This window comes from Chiloscyllium plagiosum, chromosome 12 (assembly GCF_004010195.1).
Source record: "Chiloscyllium plagiosum isolate BGI_BamShark_2017 chromosome 12, ASM401019v2, whole genome shotgun sequence".
Classification (NCBI taxonomy): Eukaryota; Metazoa; Chordata; class Chondrichthyes; order Orectolobiformes; family Hemiscylliidae; genus Chiloscyllium; species Chiloscyllium plagiosum.
In genome coordinates, this window is record NC_057721.1 from 28,365,041 (window position 1) to 28,377,198 (window position 12,158).

At 42.2% G+C, this 12,158-nt stretch overlaps 1 protein-coding gene across 4 annotated transcripts; it reads left to right on the plus strand.

The window, feature by feature from the left end:
* Positions 1-1,012: 1,012 nt before the first annotated feature.
* arxa (aristaless related homeobox a) lies at positions 1,013-11,410 on the plus strand. 4 transcript variants are annotated; one of them, XR_006313155.1, is made up of 6 exons: positions 1,013-1,317; positions 2,764-3,322; positions 4,278-4,323; positions 5,845-6,176; positions 8,270-8,421; positions 10,232-10,309. XR_006313155.1 is itself a non-coding variant. In XM_043700753.1 (5 exons), the coding sequence occupies exons 1-5, from the start codon at positions 1,041-1,043 to the stop codon at positions 8,346-8,348; spliced, it is 1,293 nt and encodes a 430-aa protein (XP_043556688.1). In that variant the 5' UTR covers positions 1,013-1,040; the 3' UTR covers positions 8,349-10,325. The 4 variants fall into 4 exon arrangements, 3 of the variants coding, with proteins under 3 accessions (XP_043556688.1, XP_043556690.1, XP_043556687.1); XM_043700753.1 differs by having other exon boundaries at positions 8,270-10,325; XM_043700755.1 differs by lacking the exons at positions 8,270-8,421; positions 10,232-10,309 and adding an exon at positions 7,299-8,260 and having other exon boundaries at positions 1,014-1,317.
* The last annotated feature ends 748 nt before the right edge of the window (positions 11,411-12,158 follow it).

Below are 12,158 nucleotides of genomic sequence, written 5' to 3' on the forward strand. Positions count from 1 at the left end.
ATTTCTCATCTACGTCTTTACAGGATTAGTTTGTGAAATGACAACCATCTCAGCATTGATCAACCGTGCACCCCGATCACATTCCTGACAGTGTATATCACATCTACTGACAAGATTCATATCTCATAAAAATTACGACAATCGTTATTGTAAAACACATTTAGCTACCAATACGAACGTTTAATATATCACATTACAAGTTAATCTAGCCTTTAATTTGTTGGGTGAATAGGGGGCAGTTACGAAGTCCTGTTGCGGATTGTTGAACGAGCTGGGTTTAGAGGTTCTCGGAATCACAGACTGAAATTCCTTAGTCTTTCAAAAGTGTTACAATGAAAACACCTGAGCATTCTGACAACCGCGAAAGATAGAGAGAGAGAGAGAGAACGATCGCTTTATACAGCGAGATATAATGTTTGAACAGTGAATTAATATTGACCTAAATTTCAGTGCATTGGGTCACACCAAGTGACTGGCCGAGCAGGATGAGGAGATTACTTAGTTCAAGGTTAGGTCCAGAAATACAGCATTTTCCAATTGAAATTCATCATCTTGATATAATTTTGCATTGGATATAAAAGCAGACTCTGCCTTTAAGTTGTAATTCATACATTCATAAAGTGTCACTCGATGAAAAATGTTCTGACCTACATCTTAATTAATGTTTCCTGAAGATTCATTCAGAACGATCGGATTTAAACACGCACGCTACAATTTCCCAGATCGAAGAAAAGTAGATAACTTTTTAAGTGACATTACGAGCGGGGCCTACGAGTAACTACACCTACCGTCTGTTGGGCTAAATCAGTTTCAAGGCCTAAAAGTTGCAAGAGCCGCTCTGTACACAACTCCAGCCAGAGGAACCGAGCGCTCTCACCGGGTTCATTCCCTGAAAGTCCACGCCGCGTTTTCCCGTTCGCCTAAACTTCCTGTTGGTGGAATGTAAAAAGAGAGGCACCCCAGGTCTCGGAGAGCCAATCACAGGGGTTTCAGCACGTGTGTTCGAGAATCGAGAGCAAAGCAATTACAGCCCAATACAAATGTCATTAGTGCCTCGATCAGAGCAAGAGCGATTGCCGTACAAGTGGGGGAATCGTAGCCTCCGGCAAACCAGAACTCAGGCTCCAACCATGACAACTCAATACAAGGAGGAGATTTGCGATAGATCCGAGTGCAAAAGTAAATCTCCAACTTTGCTCTCCTCTTACTGCATCGACAGTATTCTGGGCAGAAGGAGCCCATGTAAAATTAGATGTATTGGAGCTCAAGCGTTGCCGCTTCTCACAGCCAGGAATGAACCGAACCCAGCCAGTGAAGGTAAGGGTTGTTTTTAACTGGGGACAGGGTGGAAAACTTGACTGGATCACAGGTCCAACTGCACTTCGAAGCCAGAAAAAGAATCTAATTTCGTGCTCTTCTAAGGGTTAGATGTGTTGACATTACAAGCCCAATTTACAAAGAGCATCGGCACCTCGTTTGCAAATATACTCAGTATTGTTTGAAGCGTGTATACTGTTTAAATAGGTCTTAAAGCACTTGGAGCATTTCGCAACAGTGGACATCATTTCTGGTTCAGACTAGGCACACCGAACTCTGGCTGGAAATGTTCTAGAAAATATTATCGATTCCTGCAGTTTTATTTGATTTTATTTTTTTTAGGGGGGAGCTTTGTTTACAAAGATCGATGCGGCTTCATAGAAATGGCGTGTTTGCAATTGGTTACTTTCCAAACATGTTGTCGATGAACACAGCAATATCAAATTACACCTTTCGTGTTAACTACGCTCGGAAAGGGAAATCCCTGTTCTCACTTTACTGCTCTCGATATTGTAACTCGTGCATATTTTGAATATCAGTGAAGAAGAACCTATTCAAAACATGTAGGAAACATTTAGGATTGTAAAAAAAAAGTTTACATTCGATTAATCTAGTTAAACCATGGGCTTTTTCAGGAGCATTTGGAGAAGGAAAGTAGATTAAAGTTTAAAAGTGAAAATGATGGAAGGCGATGATATTTTAATCCGTTCTGAATCCATAGTAAAACTAAAGGACATCAAAATAACTTTTTTGCACATGTAGCATATTAGCTGTCAACAGGAGCAAGTGATTTTAAATGTCCACACATTAGTGGCAATCGCTGCTCTTTATTTTAAAGGGAATGTTCCTATGCAAACTGACGTTGACATTCAAACATATTTCGGCTCGGCGGAGTTTGCCTGAGTTTAATTTATCATATGTCGTCAGGCTTTGTTGAATTGAATTAGCTTTATTGTCAAGTGTACGTAAATGAGTACAGTGAAAAGTGTGTCGATTTTAATTACCGCCCGATCCAAGAGTTCCTTCCAAACAGCTCTATCCTAAAATGTACCGACCTTTTTCTTTGAAAATTGATTGCTTCGGGAATATCCTTGTTCAGAGAACAGATTTGTCGCAAGAAGACTTTCTATTGGAACACTCACTCTCGGCTCCTGCCCTGGTGATACACGCTCTCTAGGGGAATAGAAGTCTTTGTCGGCAGGCGGGGAGGATGGATAGTTTTATTATTTTTATATATTAACTTTTCGCTGTCTCCAGCGTTTAAACTTCATGAAATGAAACACTAGCTTGGTCCTTGTCAGCCGCATATATCAGGCAGTGACAATGGGCTCCAGCACTGAGTGTACGGTTAGCACCTGTCAAATATTGGCTTCCACCAACTTATTAGTAAATATCCGATAACGCCACTAAATGATTGATTATATGTTCACGTGTTTTTACACATAGGATCGCCCAAGGAAAACGTGTCTTTTGACTCTGAGCTCCATCTCCCCCCGAAATTCCGAAGACTGTACGGGCTGGGAGGTAAAATCTTTGACGCTCGGGGATTTAACGAGATTGCTAACGAGAAATTGGAGAGAGACAGATCCTCCGAACCGTTCCGAAACACCGATCTGAAAATCAGCCAGGCCCCGCAAGTCAGCATCAGCCGCAGTAAATCCTACAAAGAAAACTTCAGCCTGGGCAAAACGCAAGGGGACAGCGCGCAGAACCTGGTCCCTGCTCCAGAACTCAGCTCGCTGGAACCCGCTGACAAGTCGTTCGAAGGAGATGCGAAAGAGGACGCGGTTGAAGACGACTTGAGCCCCAAACTTGTGGAGGAGGCTCAGACAGACGTGGATGTGAAGGATGGGGAGGACAGTCTGTGTCTATCAGCCGGTAGTGACTCTGAAGAAGGTATGTTAAAAAGGAAACAGCGGCGATATCGGACTACATTCACCAGCTACCAGCTTGAAGAACTAGAGAGAGCTTTTCAGAAAACACACTACCCTGACGTCTTCACCAGGTATGTACAGACACTATTTTTTTTTAAAAAAGCCTCTTACAGAACTTAGAAAAGCCAGATGCCAGACTGAAAGCGTCACTGATACACTCTGCAGTCTGTCATTGTTTCTAACTTGATTTCCAATCGCTTCTCCGTTGTTTATTGTCACACCGAATGGTCACACGATGGAGAGATGATCGATTGATCTATCGGAGACTGATCATTTTTCCAGCTCTCCACTGGCCAGTGTCCCGTCTACCAAAGTAATGGCCTCCAGATTAACACAGCACTCCCCTCCCGACAGCCCCTTTTTAGATCGACTACCGCTTTTTCTGCATCCCGTAGATTTCGAAACCTTGGCCCGTCTACCTTCCTAATCTGAAGCAAATGCGTGAAATTCTAAACTCTCAAAATCCGTATGCACATTAGAAACCTTTCTCGTTCAGCCCACTGACTGAAAGTGAAGGGATGCCCATAGAATTGTCTACAAAGCAACGGGACACGATACAAGTGGAACATTGTCAGAAATGAAAACAAAAAAAAAGCTGAACTTTTATTTAATCAGGTGCGTCATGGTCGGAAGAGAAGCAAAACACTTATTAGCATATGCAATCGTCCTGGTTACTTCCAATGAATTTACAACGCTCTTCAGAATTAAAGTTAGTTTCCGTTTAGTATTAGAAAGGGCGATTTCCTATCTCACATAATGGTATATTCTAGTGGTTGTGACAGTGCCTACATTTCTGACAATGTCGGAGATGAGCCGCTTGACTTGCTCGATGTTTGCATACTTCGCCTGGCCTATTTTATGGCCCATACAAACAGGAAAGAGTGGAGAGCGTCCGTAAATATCTGCTTGCTCATGTCTGATCCTCATATCGAGCCTGAAACATTGTATTAGCTTTCCAAAACAAAACTACCGCGAACTATGGGGGTGCTGAAAGTGTATTTTCATTTCTTTCTGTGTTTTATGCAGGGAAGAGCTGGCGATGCGGCTAGATTTAACGGAAGCACGCGTGCAAGTAAGTTGCAGCGGACATGTGGCTAGATGGATAGTTTCTGGGACAGTTCTCCAATCAAAGGCGAGGTGTATTAGATGTTTTCACCTAAAGTTTTCGGTTTTTTTTTTCTATTTTAATTATTTATAATCCAGTTTTATTTTGGGTTTAAAAGAAATAATAATACTAAAGATAACCTCGGGCGTACAATCTTAAACTCTGACTGGACTGTGTCAGATACAATGTACTGGTCTGTCAGATTTTCTGCAGATGTCACTGCGCAAATATGAATATTGAAAATACCTTTTCGCCACGGCAACCGAAGACTTTAAAACAGCAAGAAAGGATTGAGCTTTCTTTGCTTTTAGTGAATGTAATATCACGGTGCAAAGTGAAGGGCTGCACAAGTTGATAGGGCCCATAGCACGACAATTTTCTCTCCAAGCTTCATAAACAAAGCGACGATAAACGTTATGATTGGCGCCTTATTGCGAACTCGGGGAACATAAAACATATGTTGGGAGGTAAAGGCCGAGTAAATCACTTTACAGTTACAATCAAGCGCTGATAAGACCTAATAAATTCCATATGGCTCATTTAATACACAACAGCTTCTTGCATTAAAGGGGCTAATGATGAGATTCTCCCTGGTTCTGTTGACACATTGTTCTATTGTCAAATACCCAATGTGACAAGCAGCCAGGAATGATTATTTTCCGCTCAGCTAGTCGTGGGAAAGTTAAATAACTTTTTTTCTCTCTCTCCTTCTATACAAAAGCCGGTTTAGGCTCAATAAAATTGAGGAGAAAGTCTAGTAAAATTAATTGTAGCGTATTATTTTAATTTTTAATTCCTGTTTTAAAAAGATCTACTAGTTATTGTTAATTAATTAAGGTCAATTTGAAAGCGACGACACAAATTGAGAAGACACAATCGGTTTCCTTTTAATACATCAACTCGATTAGGATTATAATCGCTATCTCAGTGCTGTATTTTACCTCCAAATATGCGAAGGTGTATTTATTTATTTTCCTAATCCGATATTATATCGCTTCATTATTTTTTCATGATGTATTTGATATTTCTCGGGAAAAGTCAGGGATCTGTGTGTAGTTGATATGGTTTGCCGCCTGAATCCAAAGAGGGTGTTTTGTATGTGTAATATGAATATGTGCGGTAAGGCTTATGCCTCACGCCATCCGATTTGGGCCATTTCTGTACAATTCTACTAATTCCTGAGCATTGGTAACTGGTGTCGAGACACATTTGTTTTACATTGCTCCGTGGAACTAATATGAAATTTAAGTCGTCAAGTGTTAAGGACAGATATGTTTAAAGTTCATTGTTTCTTTATAATAATTGCTGTATTTCAATTGTACAATGATTGTGTCCATTAACAATTTAATGGTCATTTGCGTTGCTGGTTGAAATCCGAAAGTGAATTTATAATTGCAGGACACCTCTCTTCCCCTTTTGTACTTCATTTCTACATCTTGTGAGAAGGTTTCTCTCTTTTTGTAAAATAAGTTGAACTTTTTTTTGCAGGTTTGGTTTCAGAACCGCAGAGCTAAGTGGCGAAAGCGAGAGAAAGCCGGAGCTCAGAGCCACCCAGGAGGTCTGCCCTTCGCTAGCCCGTTGGGAGCGGGACATCCGCTGGGACCTTACCTGGACAGCAGTCCCTTCGGACACCACCCGAGCCTGGAGTCAGCCTGGTCAGCTGCCGCCGCCGCCGCAGCCGCCGCAGCCGCAGCCTTCCCGGGGCTTCCACCTCCACCAGGCACCGCTGCTTTGCCCCCCAGCGGGGCCCCGTTAGGCCTCGGCACCTTCCTGGGAGCAGCCATGTTCAGACATCCTTTCATCACCCCGCACTTCGGCAGGTAAGAGCTTCAGGCAGAGCCCCTCCCGCCCGCCCGCCTCCGAGAGCAGCAACATCACCAACAGGTCAAGATGCGCGAGAGAATCAGAATCAGTCACCAGGCGCAATGAACAAGGGGGGATTAAAGCAATTCGTTCAGAACCAGCAGCTAAAACCCGATTTTGTAAAAGAACAAGCCTAACAGCCATTTACAAAATAAGTTGATAATAAACTTTTAGAATAGCAGCAGCAATCTGGCTAACGTGAAAAGTCAGCAAGATAATGGAGTGAAAGTAAAACATATCACTCAGCGTTATGATTAATCTCACATGAAATGTAACAACAAATCCAGCGACAGACGAATGAACTGATCTTCAAAAGCCATTGCACGTAATCATACGTAGCAGCAACATGTCCATTTACCCGAACAGCACAGAGAACGATCTCCTCGTAACATGATAGTTAACAAGAATAGAAATATTTCAGAACAAAAATGTTCAAGCCATTGCGAGCTGTGTGTGTGTGTGCGCGCCCGCGCGGGTGTGTGTGAAGGGGAGAAATCAAACTCATTTTCAAACATCCGTAATTCAACAATAAAGCGTTTACAGTGCTTCCTGGTGAACTAAAGGACAAATGCTCCGGAAAAAAAAAGTGGCAGCAGTTAGTGCAGGCTCCACCTGTACTTTGGCTGAGAGGGAAGCGCTGTCTACAGCTGCGAGTTCCAGAGAGAGACCCTGGTACCATCAAAACAGTTTAGCTCATTGTCCAGTATTTCTCCAGGGATTTCTCTAAAAGGAAAGCAAAGGAAAGAATAGACCAGGAGAGACTATATTTTAGCTCGAAACTACTTACTATATAGTTTATGCGCTACTTATGACAGTGACAAAAATTTGAACAAAACAGTCGCCATCGCTACGTTTATAAATGTTGACATTCCCAACAATATTTCATTTCTCGCAGACTAGCTGTAAAGAATTCTAATATAGTTAGTTTCTTCCCTAACTGCCAGTGCACGGCAGTGTTGATTTCTTAGATTGGTCACCTATCTTAGCGCTGTATGTTGATTTTTGAGAGAGCTGTTCACTTGTATCAGATTAAGCAAAAACGAATAAATCTGGAATGTTTATTCCTTATTCATTTCCAGAAAGTGGAACTGAAAGTAGCAACAGGGTAACGATGGACTGACGGGAGGTAAAAGGAAAACCAAGGCGAGCACAGCAACTCGATCACTCCAACTGTGTATCTTTTACCTTTCAAGGTTTATAATTTGGCCGCTTACCCCGATATGAAAATTATTTGACAAGGCCACCTGAAATCTGCACGCTATGTATTTAAGAAGTTATTCAGTCCGGTATAATCTTGAGTCGACCGCAGCATTCGGAAACTCATACAAATCCGGACATAGGTCATGCAGGGCAAGGAGATAAAGCGATTCCGTATCAATACATCCCATTCCGTGATTCAAACTATCACACAACCAAAATACAACGTGTTTGAAGCGTTTATTTTTACTAAGATTTGGGATCGTGTATCCTGCACCTTCCTCCCTTGCATTATTGCGCAATACTGGCGATAGAAAACCCTTGCTATGGTTAGAAGCTTCCGAGCCAAAGAGGCGTTTTTCGAATATGGAGTGAGCATTCTCCACATTCGGAACCCACCTAGGCACAAATGCTTTCAGAGAATCAGAAAACCCCTACAGTGTGGAAGCAGGCCATTCGGCCCATCGACTCCACACCAACCCTTCGAAAAGCAACCCACCTAAACTCCCTACTCTGTCCCTGTAATCCTGCATTTCCCATGGCTAATCCACCTCGTCTGCACATCCCTGAACATGATGCGCAATTTAGCATTGCCAATCCACCTAACTTGCACATCTCTGGACTTTATGACAGGTGTTTTCAGTAACCCCAATGAGCATAGACCCAAATCTATAGGATTCAATAATATTCCAGGGGAAGTAATCTCAATCCATGCTGACATTAATGAGAGGCTGGTCTTTTTGAACATTGTAAATTAACATTAATAATGGACAATAGTGGATCCGATTGGCCTGAGTACTAGATTACAAAACTAGCACAGAGGAGTGACTGGATTCCAATTTCCCCTCTCCAGACGTGCGGTTTCGGTGCCAATACAACTTCAATGGGATTCTGTCAATTCCTGTCCATCCCCTATTCAGAGAGTTGGCTAAACAGTTGGGTTAAACTTCTATTAGTTGGACAGCAGCAACTGTACGGTGAGCAACACAACTCATCAGAAAGTAGGTGAGTTGATCCGTATAATTTTTACTGACTGTACCATGCAGACATACCATACATCACGGCCTTTTCCATTTGAGAGTCACGGAGCTGCAGCACCAACAAAGTTGACATCAAAACACGGACACATACATGTGCTAATATACCTGCTGGATAGCCTCACGGTTCCCCATTACCCATGTAAGGTAGGAGGAGCCATGGTAAGGGAACCTGTGCTCTGTCCAATCTTTCGCTAATTTAACCATTCAAGTCCAGTGTGTACACTAATTGTGGAAAATTAAAATGATCACAAATTCTAAGTAAGGCGATGGCGACGGCTAATCTACCGTGTCCTATCACCAAAGCAATTTAGCAAATTGTCGATGTCATTCTTGATTTTATGAGGTCAGAAGTCACACGACACCAGGTTATCGTCCATCTGACTAAAGAGTGACGCTCTGAAGACTTTGGATTTCAAAGAAACCTTTTGGACTATAACCTGGTGTCGTATGACTTCTGACCTTGTCCACGTCAGTCCAACACTGGCACCTACACATCTTGATGTTATTAATAAGCCCTTGTATATTATTCATTCTTAAAGTAATGTGTTTGGTTTTCATAAAATATTCAGACAAGGAAATATAAAGTATTAATTATTTCAGTCAAGGTGCAAAAGTTTTGGCTGTGGGAATTGAAAGTTGCCCCTTGTTTTGTAAGAACTATCACCCGAGAAGGAAAGCTGAACGATGCCCTTTCAAGGGGAACGGACATGAAAGATGTCATTGCCACTCCCAAAAAGGGGAAATCAATGGTTACGCAGGCAAAATATGCCCTGATTTCACTGTGTATTGCTGCACTTGTAAAGTTTCTGTTTGAGATTATGCTTGCTGTTACCTAAGCTGTGAAGTAACCTAACAGCAACTTAGAATCAGCAAAGAAGCAATAGCGTTGTATCACAAAGTTGTGGTGTACCAATTAGCTCAATAATATGAACAGGTACAGCATTTCCAAACCCCTTGCTGAACGATGGCTTCAGTGTCTGTGCCAACATACAATGGGGTCAAATGCACAGAACTGAATGTGAATGATCGAGGACGGGCATTTTTGGAAGAGAAGCCGCAATGAATTAAACACTAACACGAAAGCAAAATATTGCGGGTGCTGGAAATCTGAAATAAAAGGAGAGAGAGAAGGAGGGAATGTGGGATATCCCCATGAAGTCTGGGAGTAGCTGTAGAGTGAGAAAGAGAGTTACCGTTTCAGGTTCGACCTTCTGGAGTATTGTCCTTTGCAGCAGCAAGAGAACGTGCAGAATTCTGCCGGTGATGCCAGACTCCGAATAATGACATCCTAGCTGAACTTTTTTCTTTGATCATGCTAGCTGGGACAATGACGGATTATCAGTGTTTACTTCCTGAGTTAGATTACACGAAACCGTAGTTGTCCAAGTGGTTTCACCGGGCAGTTGTGATCCATTCACGTCCCCACAATATTACCGCTAATAATGGGGTTCAACTCCATTACACGCCGAGCATACACATTGACAAAACAGGCAACTTCCCGCCGTACACTGATTACTTTAAGACGAGTTCTTATATTGGGTAGGCTTCCTCTTACATGAACACTAATTAGATAGTCCGACCTGTAATGTGGAAGTCTGATATAATGTGAGTGCGGTGTTACTTGACCCATTGTGTAGACTAATATTCCCCAACCACACCCCGATCAATGAAGCCTTTATATTCATTGGTATCCCACCCGTCACCAAATCAGCTGATCGTATTTGACGCTAAACTCTTTCCCGTATTATAATGTCGAAAATCCTTGTCTGTTGCAGGCTCTTCTCGACAGTAGCTCCGCTGACAGGCGCCTCTGGGCCTGCCCTGCTGAGACAGTCGGCCCCGGGGGTAGAAGGGGGAGTGCAGGCCGGCGCCCTCTCAGACCCCGCGGTAGCAGCAGCAGACAGACGAGCGTCCAGTATCGCAGCACTCAGACTCAAAGCCAAGGAACATGCAGCCCAACTCACACAACTCAACATCCTTCCCGCACCCTCCACTGGCAAGGAAGTGTGCTGAGTACACAGCAAGGGGCTTCACACACGCTGCTGATCAAGACCAAATTCAGAAAGAGGACCAGTTACACCGCGTGGATTGGGTTCTCAGACTGTGCATGCCCCATAGAGCCAGTATCCCTTTCATCACATCAACAAGCCACACCTAATAAATAAAACAACCAAGACAAAAAGAAAGATAGAAAACCAATTACATTGTTTACATATAAGATTTGCGATGCTCTTACCATTCTTATTTCTCTGAAAGGGGAAGATAGTAATAGGAGCGCCTGGTTAAGAATATACTTGAGAGAAACTTTCTTTAATACACTAGTGTTTGATCTAATCAGGGTAGTTTTGAAATTAAAAGAGAGATGAAGTGTATTCAAAACTCACGGGTAGTTTCCTAATTCCTGGTGGCCCGATTTAAGGGATACTGTTTCTGAATGAATTGAGGTTGACTTTCTGCGACGGACCGGTTGTATAGCACACACGGGCATACATGCATTGGTTACGTCTGGAATTTTACATCTATATATGTATGTACATCAGTGTAGCCAACCAGCGGTTCGCTACTAAACCAAAGGGACAGAATACTGCCAATCCGAGTGGACTGCTTATTTCACTAAACTGTGATTGATTTCTGTACATGATGGTCGTTCTTCAGAATTTCCAAGGAAAATAATTGTACATTTTTTTAAAAAAATTGAAAATTTGCACTCAGCGTGTTGTGAAAGTTTATTCTCTAGAATTACCAGACAGTTCTTAAACAGTGTTGTGGATGTATTAGGTTCGTAGAATAATTATTTATGGACAAACATTTTATTTAACTTATTAACCATAGAGGTTTCGAAAACCTTATAAAAACAACTTGGTATATTACGTGTACTGTTGTAACTTCTTGATATGGGCTAGAAGAGTGGCGACACTCGAAAATAAAATGTTACGCTTAACAAGCTAACTGGAGAAAGCGCTTATTCTAAATCCCGATTATTTATACTGCTGAGCATTTATCCACTGCAGACAAACTCGCGATCCACCAGTACAGAACAATCGACTCAAATTCATAACTAAAAATAACTGTTTTTTCAGGTGACAGTTGTGTTTCTGTCCGATGTAGGCGCAGTCAGCTGATAGTTTCTTTCGAGCAGCCCGATGTCATGTAAAGGCTCGAACCCTGGCAGGTTTCTGTCTGTCGGGATGGTGACATTCAGGCTGCACATCAGGAAGGTGTTTTGCAGCCAGCCATTCCGTTTCAGGATAGTTCCATTCATTCACAAATCACGCTTGCACATGGGTATGTGCTGGCTGATTTCTAAGTGTGATAGCTCATAAGCACAACACTGCGAAGCAATTAAAACATCTATCTCGTTAATTTCGAGAGGGAGAACCACGCTATAATAACACAGCACAACATTCAGATGGATCACAATATTTTTTTGGACCTGGAATCCAATTTATTAATGAAACAATGAAGAGTACTAACATTTTCTGCACTACTACATGTAATCCGTACACGTGGTTAGGATTACTTCAAGCATTTAGCGCATTCTTCCAACCATGTTGTTTTAATGAACATTGGCCGAAGTTGCTAGTACCATTCACTGTCTTATATTGCTGACACTACCAATAAAAAATGGTTTATGAATTTTGCTCAGCGGGATGGTGTAAATGAAAAGGAATTGAGTTTATGTTTCATTTTCAATATCTGTAT